We start from the raw sequence: 20,422 nt of genomic DNA, 5'->3' as shown, positions 1-20,422 counted from the left end.
TCACAGGTAACCGATGTCCTGGAGATGAATGGGATTTCCTAGAAATTGTGATGTGAGATGAGACCTGGCAGAAAACACCAAAGTTTAAAGGGCAGGTGGTAGAAGCACAAACATTGTACAACGGAAATATTCGGGGGAAAATTTGGAGAATTTTTTGAAGGAAGCAGAGGTCAAAAGTACAAGGCTGGGCACGGTGGCTCACGCCTATAATCCCAGCACTTTGGGAGGCCGAGGTGGATCACTTGAGGTCAGGAGTTCCAGACCAGCCTGGCTAACATAGTGAAACCCCGTCTCTACAAAAAATACAAAAACTAGCCGGGTGTGGTGGTGCGTGCCTGTAGTCACAGCTACTTGGGAGGCTGAGGCAGAATTGCTTGAACCCAGGAGGTGGAGATTGCAATGAGCCGAGATCGCGCCATTGCACTCCAGCCTGGGCGACAGAACAAGACTCTGTCTCTAATAATAATAATAATAATAATAATAATAATAATAATAATAATAATGTAGCAGTAAGGTAGGGCTAGCTATGTATGAAAGTCATATCCCCTAAATGATGAAAATTTCCAAAAAGTCCAGGCTTTCAAATTTAGGCAAAAATTCTTGTCAGAAGCAAAGCCAAAAGAATAGAAAGTATCGCTGCTTGTAATGGCAATGACCTTAATTAACTTTCTCCAATGTGCAGGATCAATGCCTTGTGTGGGGATTAATTTATGGCCTCGGTGGTTGCAATTGAGTGAGACTGAGAAATGAAGGCTTGGGGAGGCCAGGGGCAGCTGCGTCCCAGCCTGAATACCAATCATTGGTTTAATAGATATGTTCCACATCATAGGTTTATTAATACCTTGTCTCCACTTCTAATCATTTCTGAAAGTGGGCAGGGTATAAATTAGAAATGGATTTGTAAATAAAATATTTGGTCAAAATGGAACAAGTCACACTGGCAGGGGAAATATTGCGATAGGCTGTGATTAAAATCCGTCTTTACCGGCACAGCCAGAAAAAAAAAAAATAGAGGTACACAGAGATCCTTGAAATTTTCAGTTTAAGGAGGGACTAAGCACCAAGCCACTGGAGCAGGTCCTACCGTGTGCTGGCCAGAGAGAGAGGGAGCCATCTCTTGGTTCTCCCAGGAACCTGGGCAGAGGCCAAGTGAGGATTGGTAAGGGCCCTCATCAGACAGGTGGGAAAACAGCAGCCTTGGTTCTAATTTAAATTGGTGCAAACATAATTGCAGTTTTTGCCATTACTTTTTTTTTTTTTTTTTGAGATGGAGTCTTGCTCCATCACCCAGGCTGGAGTGCAGTGGCAGGATCTTGGCTCACTGCAACCTCCGCCTCACAGGTTCCAGCGAGTCTCCTGCCTCAGCCTCTGAAGTAGTTGGGATTACAGGTGCCCACCACCTCGCCTGGCTGTTTTTTTTTTTTTTTGTATTTTTAGTAGAGACAGGATTTCACCATGTTGGCCAGGCTGGTCTTGAACTCCAGACCGCAAGTGATCCACCCGCCTCTGCCTCCCAAAGTGCTGGGATTACAGGCATGAGCCACCACATCTGCCCAGTTTTTGCCATTCCTTTCAATGGCAAAAACTGCAATTACGTTTGCACCTACTTAATAGTTTTAATATGGTGTTAATTGTGGAGATTTTGCATTAATTTTAATTTTTAAAAAATGTCCCAGTCAGTGCATCCAAAACAACCAAAAGCAGGGCCTGAAGCAGAGCATGAACCCATGTTGATAGCAGCAGTAAGTCACAAGAGCCAAGAGTTGGAAACAACCCAGCGTCCATCAGTGGATGAGTGGATAAACAAAATACGGGAATACGTAGAGTGGGATATTGCTGAGCCTGAAAAAGGAAGGGAGTTCTGATACCTGGTACCGTGCAAATGAACCTTAAAGGCATTAGCAGTCGAGGGAAATGAGCCCGTCACAAAAGGACTAATACTCCATGATTCCGCTGATCCCGAGGTACCTAGAGGAGTCAAACTCCCAGAGACAGAAAGTGGAAGAGTGGCTGTGGGAAGGAGAGGACGCGGAGTTAGTGCTTGTGAGTTTCAGTTTGGGATGACGAAGAGTTCTGGAGATGCACGGTGTTCAGAGTTGCACAACAATGGGAGTGTATTTAACGTGACTGAACTCTACACGAAAATGTGATTAAGATGGTAATTTTACGTTATGTGTATTTTACCACAGTTCTTAAAAAATCACACTTAAGTCTGGATCTTGATGAACTAGTTGCTGGTCCTGCCTCTGCTGCCTTCTTTGCCTCATGGAAGATGATGGATGTAAAAACACGAGAAAGCCTGGGCAACATGGCGAAACCCTGTCTCTAAAAAAAAATACAGAAATTAGCCGGGTGTGGTGGCACGTGCCTGTGGTCCCAGCCACTCGGGAGGCTGAGACAGGAGGATCACTTGAGCCCAGGAGGTCAAGGCTGCAGTGAGCTGAGGTCGCACCACTGCACTCCAGCCTGGGCAGCAAGTAAGACTCTGTCTCAATAATAATAATAATAAAATTAATAAAAAAGCAAAAAACGCTGAGAAATTGCAAGTGTGACAGGACATCAAGGTGTGCTGTGGGTCAAAGTCACATAGTTCCAGGAGGCGAGGTAGTCAGATCACCCGAGGTCAGGAGTTCGAGACCAGCCTGGCCAACATGGCGAAACCCCGTCTCTACTAAAAGTACAAAAATTAGCCAGGTGTGGTGGTGGGCGCCTGTAGTCCCAGCTACTCAGGAGGCTGAGGCAGAAGAATCGCTTGAATCTGGGAGGCAGAGGTTGCAGTGAGCTGAGATCATGCCACTGCACTCCAGCCTGGGCAACAGAGCAAGACTCTGTCTCAAAAAAAAAAAAAAAAATCACACAGTTCCCACAGCAAGGAATGAGAAGCCATTGTATTCTGAGGCCAACCAAGGCTTCAGGGCAGATGGCACTGTTGTTCTGTGGTTGGGCTCTGGGTGGCCTTCAGAGCAGGGCCTGCTTGGACCCTGAAGTGAGGCCTTCAGTCCCTGGCAAAGCCAACCATTTTCCCCTGTGGACATCCTTCTGGCAAGCAGCGTTTGGCGGGTGGGGAGTAAGACGTTTTCCCTCATTGGTTTGGTCAACTTTATTTTGCTTTGCTGCGTTGCCTCTTTCTGGGGCAGATGCCAGGATGTGTGGCTCTCTGGCGGCCAGCCTCCAACCCTTTGGTTTGTATCGCAGTTCTGGCTGTGCTGAGTTAAAAGCCTGGGAAGCCGAATGTATTGTTTGGTGGATATTCCATTCAGATGTGTTTTGGGGGGACCGACCCATAGGCATCCATGGGGAAGTAGAAAATGCATGCCAAGGCCCCGGGCATGGCGGCTCACGCCTGTAATCCCAGCACTCTGGGAGGCTGAGGCAGGTGGATCACCTGAGGTCAGGAGTTCGAGACCATCCTGGCCAACATGGTGAAACCCCGTCTCTACCAAAAATAAATTAGCTGGGTGTGGTGGCCGGCACCTGTAATCCCAGCTACTCGGGAGGCTAAGGCAGGAGCATTGCTTGAACCCGGGAGGCGGAGTTTGCAGTGAGCTGAGATCACACCACTGCACTCCAGCCTGGGTGACAGAGCAAGACACCATCTAAAGAAAAAAAAAAAAAAAGAAAAAAAGAAAAGAAAAGAAAATGCATGCCAGTCTGATTCTGCTAAAAGTAAAAATAGTAATAAAAGAATAATATTGGAGCCAGGCATGGTGGCTCACACCTGTAATCCCAGCTACTCCAGAGACTGAGGCAGGAGGACATCTGGAGCCCAGAAGTTTGAGGCCAGCCTGGGCAGCATAGCAAGACTCCGATCTGTTAAAAAAAAAAAAAAAAAAAAAAGGCTGGGTGTGGTGGCTCATGCCCGTAATCCCAGCAATTTGGGAGGCCAAGGCTAGCGGATCGCTTGAGCCCAGGAGTTAGAGACCAGCCTGGGCAACATATCAAAACCCTGTCTCAACAAAAAACAAAAAAAAATTAGCTGGGTGTGGTGGCGCACGCCTGCAGTCCCTACTACTTGGGAGGCTGAGGTAGGAGGATCACTTGAGCCCAGGAACTCGAGGCTATAGTGAGCTGTGATTGTGCCACTGTACTCCAGCCTGGGCACTGTACTCCAACGTGAGACCCTGTCTCAAAAAAAAAAAAAAAACACCAATAATATCAACTTCCAAAATGGTTATCAATGGGATGAAGTTATCGCTCTTCCTTCTTACTCATAAATTGTGGCACCAGCTCCCTGGCTGGCCGGGACAGTCATCTTCTGATTCTCCTTTACCTGGAGCAAGTTTGTTTCCTGGCTGGATCTTTGCGTCTTTGAGTGAGTCTCCTCTGACACCCCTCCTAGCCCAGCCCACACCCCCGAGGTACCGCAGGCGAACTGAAATAATGAACTTCCCCGCAGCTTTTAGATGGGACCAGTAAAAGGTTGATATGGGGGCTGATGGTTGTAGTTTTCCTCCAGAACAGGCGTAATCACACATTTTTCGTACAGGGTCAGATAGTAAATATTTTCAGCATAGCGGGACAGAAGATCTCTGTTGAAACTACTCAATGGTGACAAAAGCAGCCATAGAATGGGCGTGGCTTGGTGTTAATCCAACTTTATTTACAGACATTGAGATGTGTATTTCTTATCATTTTCATGTGTCATCAGATATTCTTCTTCTTTTTATCTGTAAATTATTTTATTTTTATTTTTTATAGAGATGGAGTCTTGCTGTGTTGCCCAGGGTGGTCTCAAACTCCTGGCCTCAAACAATCCTCTTGCCTCAGCCTTCCAAATTACTGAAATTACAGGTGTGAGCCGTGATGCCCAGTTCCTTGATTGTTTTGGGTTTTTTTTGGTTTTGTTTTGTTTTTTGAGATGGAGTCTCACTCTGTCGCCCAGGCTGGAGTGCAATGGCGTGATCTCGGCTCATTGCAACCTCTGCCTCCCGGATTCAAGCAGTTCTCCTGCCTCAGCCTGCCGAGTAGCTGGGATTACAGGCACGTGCCACTATGCCCGGCTAATTTTTTGTGTTTTTAATAGAGATGGGGTTTCATCATCTTGGCCAGGCTGGTCTTGAACTCCTGACCTTGTGATCCACCCATGTTGGCCTCCCAAAGTGTTGGGATTACAGGCGTGAGCCACTGCGCTTGGCCTTTTTTTTTTAAAAAAATTTTATTTATTTTTTTAACAATTTAAAACTGTAAAAACTACCTTTTGCTTGTGGGCCATACAGCAAGAGGGGGCAGGCCAGGTGTGGCCTACGGGCCATAGTTTGCCAAACCCTGCCCTAGAAGCATGAACTCCAGTGGGTTCTCCGGGGTGCAAGGCAAGGATCCCATCTGCCGATCATGTCTGAACTCCACTTCGGAAGCCTGGGCAAGTACTGCGGGGTTTTGGAAGGCAGAAGAGTGCAAATCATGGCTCTTCATGTGGCCCTAAGTGTCTAATTGCTAAGCCCTGCTTCCTGATGTTCTTCACAAGAAAAATCCAACATCAGAAATCAGACACTGGCTGGCTGCTTTAGCGCTGTGTTGGCACCAGGTGCGTTGCATGCCAGGCTCTAGAAATAACCCCTCCTATTTTTAACACCCTTGCTTCATCAGAGGGTTTCTAGTTTCTCCCGAAAACAATCTCAGGGCCTAGAGATACGAGTTGGAATTCAGAGCCTCTAAGCCACGTGCGTTGCCCTCTTGTCCCCACAAAAGACCTCAACATAGCCGGGTGACCTGCCTTCCCTTCTCATTCGGCGTCAGGGGAGCCCCTGATGTGACTGGGAATCCGAGCGATTTCTATGCAAGGCGCCAGGAAAGCATGAGTTTTCTGAGAGCTTTTTATTTCAAGCCACAGTCAGATTCTACCCAGTTAAAAATGCTTCCCAGGGCTCCTGGAAGCCAAGGAGGGGACGCTGGGCTCACCAGAGAGGGTGTGTTTTATCACCGAGAAAGAGACAGGCTGGCTATTTACATGGAACACCCAGCTGGCAAACACAGGTTGTCCCTGCAATGTTCATAAAGGACAACTGGAGGCAGCTTATCAGAGGCTGGTACAGTGGGGACACCTCTGAGCTCCAGGGGAAGTTGGGCCCCTGCAAACACCTGTCCACCTGCTGGCTCTGCCTCCCCCAACTGTGGCCAGGTTGGGACTCACGTCTTGCTCTATTCCCAGGGGAGCCTGCAGGAGCCCAGAGGAGCTCAAAGAGAGGAAGCAGCCCGCGACTGTTGCAGGGGGGCAGATGGGAGCAGGGTGGAGCTAAAATTGCTCCCGCCTCCTCTCTGGAAGGTTCCAGGCCAAGACCCCGCTTCCTGGGGAAGAAGCCTGAGGGTCGCTAGGGCCGCAGGAGGGCTAGTGCTCGGGCTCAGCATCCATGCAGGACTCCCATGGGTTCCGGGGCATTCGAGGCAGGGAGAACAGCAGGAGGGCGAGACCGCCGAGAAAGAGGAGGACGAAGGCGGCACAGGCGCAGGCAAAGGACCAGGAGTAATAGTACTCGATCCAGACGGTGTCCTCACTGTCAATCATGCGCTTCACCGACTGCCGCATGACCTCCACCGAGACGAGGATGCAGAGACCTAGGGGCAGAGCCAGGCACGCTCAGGGACCGAGGGGCGTCTGCCGTAGCCACCAGCCCCACCCCAGCCTGTGTGCATGGAGGAGGCGGTGACCTTGCCTTGGGGGAAAAGCTGCCTCAAGGCAGCTTCTAGCTGGGAACCTGCACAAGGATCCATTTGTCCACCCACCACCCTATTCCTGCATCATCCCTCAGAAGGGCAACCATGTGGCCAGGTGTGGTGGCTCACACCTGTAATCCCAGCACTTTGGGAGGCTGAGGCAGGAGGATCGCTTGAGGCCAGGAGTTTGAGACCAGCCTGGGCAACATAGTGATGAGCCCTCCGTCTCTACAAAAAATTAAAATAAAATGAAAAACTAGCCAGGTGTGGTGGTGCATGTCTGTAGTCCCAGCTACTAGGAGGCTGGGGCGGGAGGAACCCTTGAACCCGGGAGGAACCCTTGAACCCAGGAGTTCGAGGCTGCAGTGAGCTGTGATCGTGCCACTGCACTCCAGCCTGGATGACAGAGCGAGACCCTCTTCCTCATCCCCCAAGAAAAAGAAAGAAAGGTGACCACGTTTCTTTCCTTCTTTTGTTAATCATTCTCTGGGCAGTTTCTTTGGGGCCTTGAGGGTTGAGTCGTGGAGAGGAATGGACAAACCGCCAAGCTCTGTCTCCCTCCAACCCACCTGGAGTCACTGACGGCCTGGCCAGGTTTGCCCCTGGATGGGGATGGAGCCTGGGAAATGCCCCTCACCCAAATCTCGCGGTGGGCATGAGGGTGGAGCGGAGAATCCCCCGCGACATGGTCCCCCGGCCCCGGCGCTCAGGCAGAGCCCCCAGTCTACCTGCAAAGGCATAGAACATGGACGCAGGTCGCAGCAGATAGTCCCTCTTCTTCCCGAGGGACAGGAGGACACAGAGGCTGCCCAGGATGATGAAGCCAAGGCTGAAGATGGCGATGGCGGCTGCCGAGATGCTGTACTCTGCAAACACAAGGGACACCCAGCATGCGGCCTCAGCCCGGGAGCTCTCGTTGTGGCTGGTTAGGGACCACACCATGCACCACAGTGTGTGTGTCAGTGTCTGTGTGTGTCATTGTGTGTGTGTCAAGTGTGTGTCTCTGTGTCTGTGTCTTGTGTGTGTCATTGTATGTATCTGTGTGTGTCAGTGTCTGTGTGTGTCATTGTGTGTCATGCGTATGTGTCAGTGTGTGTCTCTGTGTCTGTGTCATTGTACGTGTGTGTCAGTGTGTGTCTCTGTGTCTGTGTCATTGTACGTGTGTGTCAGTGTGTGTATGTGTCACTGTGTGTCATTTTGTGTGTCATCATGCGTGTGTGTCAGTGTCTCTGTGCGTCTGTGTCTTGTGTGTGTCATTGTGTGTGTGTATCTGTGTTGTGTGTGTCTGTGTGTGTCAGTGTGTGTCTGTGTGTCTGCCCACTCACCCTGTGTGCAGCTGTCTGGGCGCAGGCAGGCACGGGTCTGTACTCCCGACAATGGGTGTGAGTCTGAGCTCTGCGGATCCTGAAAAGCTCCCAGAGCCCACCGCACCCTCCTGGTACTCAGGGAGGGATTTCTAGGCCAGGGAGGGACTCAGACTGTCCCTGCAGACTCTAACTATCACATGCCACCAAGAGCCACCACGGGGCTTCTGAGCACTTGTTCCACATCCACAGCTCCCGTCACAACAGCTGCCCTTGTGTAGGGGCCTACCAGGAGGTGCTGCTTCTGCAAATGCTCCCTGGCCCTGAGGTGTGGAAGCTCTGGGCCCTGGAGATGGAAGGCGGCTGCCTGGGGCCTCCGGAGCAGGGAGGTGACAAGACTGTTGTTCAAATGCACCACGGGCTTCTTCTCATCAGGCGTGAGGAAGTCAGTGCTTTTGCCAATGACTTTCTGGCCCAGTGGTGCACGACACAGAAGTCCCCTCTTGTCACCCCAGACCCCTTTCCACCCAGGCTCACCCTTCTGAGTGGTGAATTCGAAGATCTCCGAGCTCTCGCCGGGGTTAAAATGCCTGAAGTAGGAACAGTTCTTCTCTGCAAAGGAGGAGACAGACTGTGAGTTGAGGGGAGCAACCCGTAGCAAGGACAGAGGCCTGGCAGAGAGCGTGGTGTCATTCTGCTCGGCATGCAGGGGGCTCTGGCAGCCTCTCTTCTCCCCAGATCCTTAATCTGGGCTGAAACATCTGTCTTTGACCCTTAGAACAACATCTCAGTGGGATAATGAGGTTGCCTGGAGGGCTGGGAGGTCTTCAGGGAGCTGAGGCTGGATGAGTCTGCAGGGCAGACGGCCTGTGGGTTCTGCACCCCATTAGGCAGACAGGGTAACCGAGGCCCAGGCTCAAGCCATTTTTCAGGGTGTGCAGGGTGCACAATCAACAAAGAACCAAACAGCAGTCTCTGTTGGGGCCGATTCTGCCCCCCCCAGGGGACACTTGGCGATGCCTGGGGTTATGGTGGTGGTGAGAGGGGTACACCTGGCACCCAGCCGGTGGAGGCCACAGACGTTGCTGAACATCCCAAGACACACAGGACAGGTCCTCCCAACATGGAATGATCCAGGCCAAAATATCAAGAGTGTCAAGGTTGAGAAACCCTGGATCAACCCCAAAACTGGGACTGTGTTTCTCATCAGAATCCAGGCACACCCTGGTTCATTGGTGGGACCTGGGAAACAGCGTTTTTCAAAAGCTTTCTGGGAGATCCTGATGTGCAGCCAGGATGGGAACCCTGCTCCAGGCCCCTTAAAATGCCCTGCAAAGGGCTTTTTCCGAGTGGCCATTGGGATGGCCTGGATGCAGATGGAACCCCTACGAGGGCTGAATGTGACCATCATGTGGTTTCACTGGGTCCCTGGTCTTTGCGAGACAGCCCAGATGAGACCTGCCCCCACAAAGCTGCTTGGCCCACCTGATAATTGTCATAAAAGCTATGGAAAGTCTGTGGGCAGTAGGAACGCAAATCTGAATTTGATGAGGGAGAGGGGAGGGGCTCAGCACAAGGAAATTCATGCCGATTTAAAATATAATTTCACTTCCATTTTTCTCTTTCAGTCTCTCTCTCATAGCTAGGTATACTATAAAATCAAAGCACAGGCCGGGCGCGGTGGCTCACACCTGTAATCCCAGCACTTTAGAAGGCTGAGGCAGGAGAATTGCTTCAACCCAGGAGGCAGAGGTTGTAGTGAGCTGAGGTCGTGTCACTGCACTCCAGCCTGGGTGACAGAGTGGGACTCCATCTCAAAAAAAAAAAAAAAAAAAGCACAGTCTTATTTCTTGCTAAATACAGTTTATCTTCTTTGCTCTTGATTTAGGAAGTGGATGAATGGGTTATTTTATATTATGTTTCCTTCCAAAACTAAATTAGTTTGCTTTTTATTTGTGGAGGCCCTTCATTGATTTCTTTTCCTGTGGGTCCGTGACCCTTAAATAGAAAAACATCTCTTTCTCTAGTTGAGATGGTGTCTAGTTTGTCAATTCATTTCTTCACTTCCAGGCTTCATTTAGATGCTCATAAGGCGGTTGATGCCTAGTTCTTTCTGGAAATGTACCTGCAGTGATACCAAGGCTTTTCTTTGGGATGAAGGCTTTCTTTAACCGGACCTAAATCATTCTTCTTGCACCTTAAGCCTGTGGTCTCATACCATTCCCCTCCTTCCCCCCAGAGCCAGGGCTGCTGCCTCTCCTGAGGTTGAGGAAGGAAATGACCCCAGGAGATGGGATCTGGTTTAGCAGCAGTACCCGTTCCTGGCATAAACAGCCTTCTCTGTGTGCTTCTATATTTAAATCACTTTCCTTTTGAACCGTGTTACCTGGGGTGTCTGACTGCTGGTGGTGATGTCAGAATTGGTGCTCTGCTATTCTCTCTGGGCATCCGGTGCTATTTTAAAGCATAATGCAGATCTCTTCTATTTGTTAGATTATTGGCTGTAGATCTCTCGAATCACTGCTTCAAAATGGCCCATGCTATGTCATAAGTCTCCATGTGTCTCCCTCTAGACAAAGAAACATTTCTGTTTCTGTTTCATTCTTGAAGGGCCGATTTCAGTTGTCAGAACTGACTGAATTCAAGTGTATTTCACGGTCAGCTGCCTCCCTGACTGCTCAAAAGCCATAAGTTAAAATCCTTCCCAGCGGAGGGCCCTGAGATGAGGGCCATGGAGTGCCTTGCTGGGGCACAGCTGTTTGCACCTGGTGGGTTGCTGAGGTGACTCTCACACAGGTAGCATTTGGCTCACCAAATCCCCACCAGATAAACGCCAGGCTCTGCCTGGCTGCTGGCTGCTTGGATAGAAATGATCTTAACTCAGACACAGGGGTAGGCTACGTGTCTGCAGGAGCCAGGTTGTGAGCTTCTGGGGGGATGCTTTTCTTCTGGTGGTCCAGCTACAGTGTTCCTCCTCCCTCTTCTCCATGAAGTGTCCTCAAATGGAGGGAGGGGGCCTCCAGTGGGTAGGATTCCTTCTCAGGGTATCAGGAAGCCTCAGCTTCACTCTTACATGGCTGAACTGGGGGCCTGAGGACTGATGGGCCGACTCTGTCCCCTTTCTTGGGCTTAGCATGTGAAAAAGACCGGTGTCTCCTGCCCTGAACCTGGGAGAAACATCCACTCCTGGGCTATGTGGCTGCCCATTGGAGACCATAAACCCTTTCATGGTCTCTGATGGCCCCTGTAGGGGTGGGGGCACGTCAGACCCAGGCCTCATTTAGGACAAATCAGGCCAGGCATCTGCCCGTGTTACTCAAGAGGGTGCAGGGTCCTGTTCAGATGGACAGACCCTACTATGAGCCCCTTCCCTCCCTGCCCTGTTCCTGGGTCTAGGTGGATATTATTTGGGAAACTGAGCATCCAGGGCAACGTAAAGAGGAAGGACATCCGAGGTGGACCCATCTTAGTCATGGGTCAAGAGGAGAGGGACCGTGACGGTCCTGTGCAGACTCTCCGTCTTCCTGCCTCTGCCTCTGGGATGCCCCTCTCTGCCCCGCTGCCCTGGCTTCCATCACACTTACACAAAGCTCAGGGATTGCAGCTTTGCTTCCGACTAAGTCAGCAAAGATTCCAATGCCAGGATGATGATCTGGGGTGTTAGGAACTCTGAGGTCGTGCCATTCTCCTTTGTCTCTGCAAATGGCTTATGCTGATTTTAATCTCCTTATTTCTGTAAGACTCAGCGGTTTAAAAATATTAAATGGGTTATTTATTAAAAATATGGTGAACTCAGCTCTCAGACTTGACTGGGGGATGGAATAGTGTGGCTAACCCAGTGTTCTAGTTAAGGGCATCAGTAACTGTGCAGAACCATGTGTAGTGTGCCAGTTTCAAAGAATTAGAGCAGAAGCCACATTTAGCTCCAAGCTGAACTTGAGTTAATAGGGATCTTTCTTTGATAGTTGGAACAGCTGGCAGGATTAGTGGATGCCTTGGGTTATCACTGAGAATGTATCAGTGTGCCAAGTGACCGTCCATGGAGACTTTCATATATTCAAAGATACTTTGTGGATTTGTCCAAAACCAAAGAAACTGGTACTTTAGGGGTGCAAGGAAGCCCCTAACTTGCATTGATGTCAGTGTTGTTTTTAGCCTTTTGGTAAAAGAAGTTCTATCAGCTCCCAACAGTGGTTTCTCTGGGCTGTGTCTCCTTCCACATCTCTGATTGAAGAATTTTATAAAATGGGCTGGAAATCTCCAAGACCTGACCCTAGAGCTTCAGAGCACTGCTCTTCCATGGGAGAAGCCTGGCTCTGGCCTAGGCCTCTGGCATGGACTTCTGTGGATGGTGAAGTGAGCCCATGAAATTCCTGGGGTCAGCAGTATCATGCTTTTTTATACAATCCCAGTTCCCACACTGAGAGAAGATGGACCAGTAGGGAAAATGGGGCACTAGGCAAAGTGGGCCCTGGGGCAACCTGCCTCCTTGCCCTAAAGAGGCAGAGCCTGAAAGAAGCAGCACTTCACCCAGCCCAAGGGCAGGGGATGGCCTCTTTGCGGGTTCATTTGGACTTTCAGAACACATAGTCTCTCCTTTGGGAGAGGCTCCTACTCTCATTCTGGAGGCATTGGAATTGGTCTTAGATGTTGATCTTGTACATGGAAGTCCTTCTAAGACTGTTTGGAGTCTAAGACTGTCTAATTTGGAAAAATTAGACAACTCTTGCCCACTGAGCCTCCAACATTTTAAGACTAAGTGGGACCTTGAGAAGTCTGCTCCACTGCACCAGCTTCTGGTCCAGCTGCCCTCAAACTATGCCATGTCAAAAGCTGGACTCCTTGTGTTCACTTGGGTCAGAGCTTTTAGGAGCTGTGTTTTCATGCACAGTAGAGGGTGTGAGAAGGAACTGGAGGGAAAGGAGGCTCTGGATTCAAGACTTGGGTGGAGAACCTCTATTTGTTAGCTGGTTAGCCTGGGGAAGGCTATGCTCAGCCTCCCTGTTCCTACCTGTAGAATGAGACCTACCTGTAGAATGAGAACCACCTGTAGAATGAGACCCACCTGTAGAATAGGAACCACCTGTAGAATGAGACCCACCTGTAGAATGAGAACCACCTGTAGAATAAGAACCCACTCACTGGGTTGTTGTAAAGTAGTTAATGTATTGACTAAAACAGTGAATGTTAGGGTCTGAGTGTGAGTCCTGGCTGCTCTGCTCATCACCTGTGTTACCTTGTCAAATATCTCAACCTCTCAGTGGTTGATTTTCTTTATCTGTAAGATTGGGATGATGATAATAGCATGGCCTTCACGGAGGTTTCTGTGAGGATTAGGCGAGCTAATATATGTATGTCATCCCACCACCTTCTGGCCTCCATAGATTTGGGGAAAAATTGGCTGTTCATCTTATTAAGGATTCCTCATATGCGGTGAGTTGCTTCTTTCCGTTTTTAAGATTCTCTGTCTCTATCTTTCAACAATTTGATTATCATGTGTCTAGATGTGGATCCCTTAGAGTTTATTCTACCTGGAGTTCATTGAGCTTCATAAATTTGTCGATTTTTAACGTTTTTCATCCAATTTGGGAAGCTTTTGGACATTATTTTTCACATACCTTTTTTGCTCCTTTCTCTCTTTCCCTCTCCTTCTGGGACTCCCTTTACATAAACTTGATGGTGTCCCATAAGTCTCCGAGGCTCTCGTCATTTTTCTTTATTCTTTTTATCTGCCTGTTCCTCAGACTGGCTAATCTCAACTGACTTATCTTAAAGGTCACTGATTCTTTTGCCTGCTCAGATATGCCATTGAGCCCCTCTAGTGAATTTCTCATTTTAGTTATTGTACTTTTCAACTCCAGAATTTCTATTTTGTCCTTAAAAATAATTTCTGTGTCTTAATTGATAGTTTCTATTTCATAAGGCATCATTTTCATCTTTAATTGTTTTGATTGTTTTTTCTTTGGATATATTTACTATAGCAGATTTAAAGTTTTTGTCTAGTAAGTCCAATATCTGGCTTCCTTATGGATCTATTGACTTCTCCCTGTCCCATGTATGCCCCATATCATTTTAGTTCTTTGCGTGTCTTGTATTATTTATGTATGTATTTATTTATTTAGAGACAGAGTCTTGCTCTGTCACCCAGGCTGGAGTGCAGTGGCATGATCATAGTTCACTGTAGTCTCTAACTCCTGGGATCAAACAATTCCCTCACCTAAGCCTTGGGAGTAGCTAGAATTACAGGCACATGCCACCACTCCTGGATATTTTGTGGGGTTTTTTTTTTGTTTTGTTTTGTTTTTTTTTTTTGGTAGGGACAGGGTCTTGCTATATTGCCCAGGTTGATCTCAAACCCCTGGCCTCAAGCAGTCCTCTCACTTGGCCTCCAAAAGTGCTGGGAATACAGGAGTGAGCCACCACACCCAGCCAGTATTTTTTAAACAATATAATGTGGCAACTCTGGAAATCAGTTGTTCCCCCTTCTTGAAGATTTGTTCCCGTTGTTTGTTTAGTGACTTTTTTGAACTAAGATGGTAAAGTATGTGTTTTTTGTCATGTGTGACCACTGAGATCCCTGTTCAATTAGCTTAGTGACCAATTATAAATTTCCTAAAATGCTTGGCAACAATGCCTCTCCCAGTCTTTACTGAGGGGCTCTGTGCATATGACTTTCACGCTCAGCTAAGCCACCCACATCTCTGCCTTAGCCTCCACTTCCTGCTTGAACAGAGCCTCAAGATAAGGCAGAGAGTGCTTAGGGCCTTCTCAGGTCTTTCCTGAGTATGCATATAGCATTGTGCATGCATGTGGCCTCCTAGATTCCCAGGAATATGTTGGAGCTTTTCAAAGCAACTTATGGACATTTCAGTCTCCAGTTTTTTGGTTAGCCTGTTGTTCTCCCTAACTGTTATCTACTGCCTCAGACAGCCATGATGTTAATCAATCATCTCTAATTATTTTCAACAAACATCCCCAGGGAGAAAGACTATTTGCACTGGATGAGCTCAGAGTCAGGTCAAACAGAAACAGCTTCTCAAGTGGGGGTTTTCAGGGAATCACCAGACAGGTCAAATAATGACAACTCTCTGGGAATGGGCCTTGGATCCAACCCCATTCTCTCCCCTCCAGAGGCTACTGGGATGCTGATTTTCACTGTGATTACAGAATGTTGGTTTGCAAGGTTACCACAGAGCTGGGAAAGGGAAACAGGAATAAGGCAAGTCAAAACACCACAGAACTCACTGGTCCTCCTGAGATTCACCCATTTTTCTTGCTGGATTGCTGCAAGACTTTGGTTAATTTCCAGAGTTCTGAAAATGTTGATTCTGACCATTTCTGCCAGCCTTCTCATTACTTTTATGGAGAAGATTATTTTTGGAGGTTCTTTTTCTATCATTTTTTTTTCCTGATGTCTTTCAAAGTTAATATATGTAAAGCGTTTACAACAATATTTGGCACACAGGGCTACATGTATGTGCCATTATTATTATTGTTGTTAATAATAGATGATGGGCCACATATGAACCCACTTCCTCCCTCCAGAGAAGAGTGGTCCCAGGGAGCACAAGAAGGGCAGATGGGGAAGGAGAAAGATGTCCATTTGCAGAGAAAAGAGAAGGAAAAAGGCAGGAACATACTTTGGAAGATTACTAGAGGAAAGGTAGTGCTCAGTGTCACAAGTGTGGGAGGTATGGTTCATAGCTGGTTAGGCTAAGAAGGCAAAGAGGTAGATCCTTTCAGGCTCAAGGCCAAGCAATGCCTGTTGGCCCCCTGCAATTGGTCCAGTCACCTCTCACCAGCCTGTCTCTTCCTTGTGTGGATTCTGCTCACTGCCCAGTCTTCTGCTCTGACTTTAAAAGGCAGATGGTTCCAAGGACGGGTGAACAGGACTGTAACAGCACGTCCCCATGTGTGGTCCCTGAAGAAGCTGCCTTGCCCTGCCCTGCCCTGCCCTGCCCTGCCCAGGGGAGTTGGCTGGAGGCTGTTCCTGTTTATGGGTGTGCTCAGCAGTGGCCAAGGGGCATGGGCATCCGGGCTATGCGATACCCTGCAAGCACATGGCCACACCTGTCACTCTCAGCCCTGGGACTTGGTGTTTCTACAACAGCTGGGCACTTACGAGTCTTCTGGGCGTCCAGTGGGGCGGAACAAGGGAGGGGATCTCTGGAGCAAGCAGGAGGGAAGGAAGAGGGAGCAGAGACAAGGGAGGATGGGGTCTGGGCTCTTTGCCTCACAAGCAGACTGCAAGATCTTTGGGGAGTCAGCCCTAGTGTCCTTGAAGGACAGGTTTCAAGGAACACCTAGTCTGATAAAAGAGGAAATAATCCTGAAAACCAGGTGGGACATCACACTGACATCACTCCGCTCCACTGCCACTGTGGATGGGCGTCTGTAAGCCCGGGAAGGGATCTCACGTTGCTGAGAGTCAGTCCCATATTTTATAGAGGAAGAAGCAGAGGCTGAGATGAGCTTTGTCCTCCCTGGATGGTCATTTGAGGGTAGTGGGCAATGGCGATTAGATCCCTGGCCGCCTGGTCTCCATGAGCACTCTTTCCTCTAAAGTGCTGTATTTGCTAAGAATCCAGAAGCCTCTGCATTTGCAGAATAGAGGCTAGTCACGCGACTACCAGGTACTCCTGAAAAGGACCTTACCTTCAACGTGTGGTTCGGTCACACGGTAGGAAATCGAGGAATACGCTTAAATTACAGGGTGAGGAAATGCTTTGTAACTCTGACAGGGTCTGAGCTAAGACAGGATGCATAGAGGACTGAAGTCCTGACAAAAGGACAGGTGGAGGTCGGGCATGGTGGCTCACGTCTGTAATCCCAGCACTCTGGGAGGCCAAGGCAGGTGGATCACCTGAGGTCAGGAGTTCGAGACCAGCCTGACCAACATGGTGAAACCCCGTCTCTACTGAAAGTACAAAAATTAGATGGGTGTGGTGGTGCATGCCTGTAATCCCAGCTACTGAGGAAGCTGAGGCAGGAGAATCGCTTGAGTCCAGGAGGCAGAAGTTGCAGGGAGCCAAGATCGTGCCACTGCACTCCAGCCTGAGCGACAGAGTTGTCTCAAAAAAAAAAAAAAAAAAAAAAAAAAGAAGGTGGGGGCAGGTGGCTCACCTACAGCCATGTCCTGCTTCACAGACATTCAACCTGTGCAGCTGCTCCAGGCCCGGGGCCCACAAGGGCCCATGTGTGGTTTCATGTGCTGCTGTCACTGCCTTGAAATCCTTGGTAATTTGGAGCAAGGATCCCTGCATTTTCATTCTGCACAGGACCCTGCAAATTCCATCGCCTGTCCTCTCTCCTCTCCTGCCTTGAGGCCAGGAACAAACTGCCAGCCCCATGGGTCCCCCTAGCCTGAGGACACAGAGCCACCTAGCTTTTCTTTGCAGGGAGAGAGTGACCAGGTGGGGCCCAGAAGTCCCTGGGCTGGTAGAGCTGCAGTTCCTTTCTTGAGCCTGCCCAGCTCTCTGCTCTGGGCAAAAAGCCCCAAGGTCCAGCCAGACAGAAATAGCTGGGACAAACGCCCTCGTCTTACAACCCAGCCCCAGCCACCAGCACCGCACATGCAATTCATATCTTCTTCCCTGGGCAGAAAAGGCTGGGCGGCTGCCCTATTTCTAGGCAGAGAAACCTGCCTTCCTTCGCATGGGCAACTTTGCCAGGGGGATGACGGGGAAGAGCAGGAGGTGGGGATTGGGACGGAGGGTGGGTACGTTACCCCCGGGCAGGGTGATGGGCCCGCAGGTCTTGCTGTCGTCCATGGGGATGCGCTTGGTACAAATCCGCCAGAGGCCGAAGTGGGCCGCCTCGCAGGTAGTGTTGTGGTGCTCCATGTGGGGGCTCAGCACAGCCCAGTGGTCGGTTACCACGGCTGTCATGGCCAGCACGATGCCTGCCAGGATGCAGAAGAGGGTCACGCGGACCTTCAGCATTTTGGTCTGGGACGTGGTGGTCGCCGAGGCGTGGGTGCCCTGGGCAGGGTCCGGCGGCTGCGTCTCCTAGGGCAGGTGACAAGCCGAGCTTGGGGGGTGGCAGTGGTTGTCGAGCTGGGAGTGGCCACTAAGTTTAGTGTGCCTGGCTGAGCCAGAGTGGGCTGGCCCTGGGGCCGAGGGACGCGGGACGTGCTGAGCAGCTGCCCAGACGCGTCAGGGGCCTGAGGGAGGCTGCTATTAATGCCCATCTCCAGGCGTGGCACCGAGGACAGCTTCTGCTCGGGTTTCAGGGTTTTCTGCCCCTCTGGGAGCCAGAAATACCCCAGTGCGGCGGGGCAGGGCGGCAAGGAGAGAAGGCTCTGGATGGTAGATTGAGGCCTCTGTGAGTAGCAGCTCAGGGTGCCTGAGTTGGGAGAGGGCGAGAGGTGGGCAGCAGGGCCCCGGGGGTGGGGATCTGCCTGCTCTGGGCTGATGGGAAAGGGCAGCCCAGGCCAGGGGAGGAGACCAGGAGCTGCGGGCTGCACGGCTGTCCCGGGCTCCCACGGGGTAAGCCTGTTACCGGCAGGGCAGTGAGTAGGTTCTCATCCTGGGATCTGAGGGGCTAGGATTCTGTCTAGTGACATCCCGGGGACCCTGTCCAGGGCCTGTGGAGTCCACCTCTTAGGCAAGCGTTTTAGCCACAAACCCCACGGCATCCCCCAAACCATAGGAAGATTTTAGGTGGTTCCCAGGTCTGGCCTTACCCAACTCTGATCCCTCCACGAGAACATTACTTCCTTTTCAATTCTCTTTCCATCCCCAAAACTGGGTCCAGAGCAAAGCTCTGCTCGAGGTCAGTGTCATTATTGCCCGTAAAGTGTCCTTTGAAACAAAGCGAGAACGGCCTGAAGAGGACGAGGAATCCTGCTGGACCTGGTCGTTCTGTTTTTCAGGGCACTGTGTTTGGTTTTGCCTTCTATTAACAGCAGGTGATGACTTTCCAGTTATGTTTTAATTTGCAAAATAAGTGTGTGAGTAAAAAAGAATGAATAGGTTGATTTATAGGGGATCATTAGGAGCTCATGGGTGTGCAGATAACGGCAGAGAACACAGAAAGCCCGGGATCGACCACCCTCCAACGGTCCTGTGCACCCGCCTGGCCCCCAGGCTGGTCCCCGAGGCTCCAGCCTCTACATCTCTCCTGGGTTGTGTCATCTCTTCCTTCTCGGCTCACAGGGTGGCCCTTTTTGGGTGTAGCCGAGAGGCTGACGCATGACCAGGAATAGCCTCCTGAGCTGGGTGGGGCCTTGAGCTTCAAAATCCTGGCCTCAGATTGACACGATTTACAGAGACTCTGCCCATGTGGACAGAAATGTTTCGGCCTCCAGCCTTAGAATCACAGAAAGTTCATGATGATGATAATCAGAACAGTGGCTCATCTTCAGTGAGTGCTTACTATCTACCAGGTACCCTGCTAAGCCTTCATCCATTGTCACAGTTACTCTTCACACCAATCCACAAGGGGACTACAACGGTTACTGCCATTTCACAGACAAGGACATGGAAGCTCAGAGACATGAAGTCACTTGTCCAAGGTCACACAGCGGGAAAATGAGGAATCCAGGTTTCAGGACCCAGAGCCCAAAGTCATAACGAATGGTTGGAACTGGGAAGAAACTTCAAGATCTATTGTGACAGATTAGGAATCTGCAGCCCAGAGCGGAGATGTGAGGAGCCAGGACCACCTGGTGAACAGCCCCAGGGCTGAGCTGAACCCTCGCATCTCCAGCCACTGGCTTGTGCTTATTGCAGTTCCATCCAAACTTCCATATTTTTAAAATCAGTCTCTCATACATATTACAATCTCCTGAGAGCTTATCTCCCCACTGTTCTCATCTCTGCTTCCCTTCTTCCCTGTCCCCCCACCTCTGTGTTCCCTGTGGGCGCTAATCCATCACAACTGACTGATCACTGACTGACTGTTGACATATGCCACCGCCCCTGCTTCAGCTCGCGGAGAAACTGCCTGTCACCAGGTGGGTAGACCGTCTCCATGGGGAATTCCCAGAAGCTGGGACATGGCCGCAGCCTCTGAGCCCTCTCTTGTTGTTTGTGGGGGCCCAGCTTCAGGATCCTGGCACCTGGGGATCTCAGGGGGTGCTGTACAGCTTGAGCAGACCTACTGAGTGCCAGGCACCCAGCAAAGCAGTAGCTGGGGAGCCAGAAGAGGGTTCCAGTGTTTTAAGACAGAAAATCTGGAACGAAGCTATTTAATTTTAGCATTACAAGTAAATACAGTGTCATTGGAAGAATGAAAGTGTCTTTTGAATTTCCTGGTGTGGTGGGGGTGGATGCCCTAAGCTCTTCGGTGCCAAGAGCCTCTGACGGCCTTGGAAAGCACCCTGAAAGGGCCCAGCCCAGAGGGTGCACCCAGCGCCAGCCATGATGACATTGTAGGCCCTTCAAAGATGCCAGGCCTTGGTGAGGACAGCAACCAGGAACTTCTGCTGCTCTTTCCCTCCGTGGGGGGCAGGTTTGTGCCCCATG

General features: G+C 50.1%; 1 protein-coding gene across 1 annotated transcript; it reads right to left on the bottom strand.

Moving 5' to 3' along the window:
- Positions 1 to 675: 675 nt before the first annotated feature.
- Positions 676 to 19,930, bottom strand: CACNG1 (calcium voltage-gated channel auxiliary subunit gamma 1). Its single transcript, XM_003812355.4, has 6 exons — positions 19,852 to 19,930; positions 18,160 to 18,299; positions 17,683 to 17,962; positions 8,493 to 8,567; positions 7,380 to 7,517; positions 676 to 6,552 (listed from the first exon to the last, which is right to left on the bottom strand). Exons 1-6 carry the CDS (start codon positions 19,928 to 19,930, stop codon positions 6,326 to 6,328), a joined length of 939 nt encoding a protein of 312 aa, XP_003812403.2. The 3' UTR covers positions 676 to 6,325.
- Between the last annotated feature and the right edge of the window lie 492 nt (positions 19,931 to 20,422).

Source organism: Pan paniscus, chromosome 19, assembly GCF_029289425.2.
Source record: "Pan paniscus chromosome 19, NHGRI_mPanPan1-v2.0_pri, whole genome shotgun sequence".
Lineage (NCBI taxonomy): Eukaryota > Metazoa > Chordata > Mammalia > Primates > Hominidae > Pan > Pan paniscus.
The sequence above is the reverse complement of the archived record's forward strand: the minus strand, read 5'-3'. Positions and strand labels throughout refer to the sequence as shown.

Coding starts and splice junctions, on each gene's coding strand:
- CACNG1 (XM_003812355.4), bottom strand. CDS start 19,930: ATGGAGACGGTCTACCCACCTGGTGACAGGCAGTTTCTCCGCGAGCTG. Junction 18,300..19,851: donor GTGGCATATGTCAACAGTCA/GTCAGTGATCAG, acceptor CTCCCAACTCAG/GCACCCTGAGCTGCTACTCA. Junction 7,518..8,492: donor CGAATTCACCACTCAGAAGG/GTGAGCCTGGGT, acceptor TTGTGTTTGCAG/AGTACAGCATCTCGGCAGCC.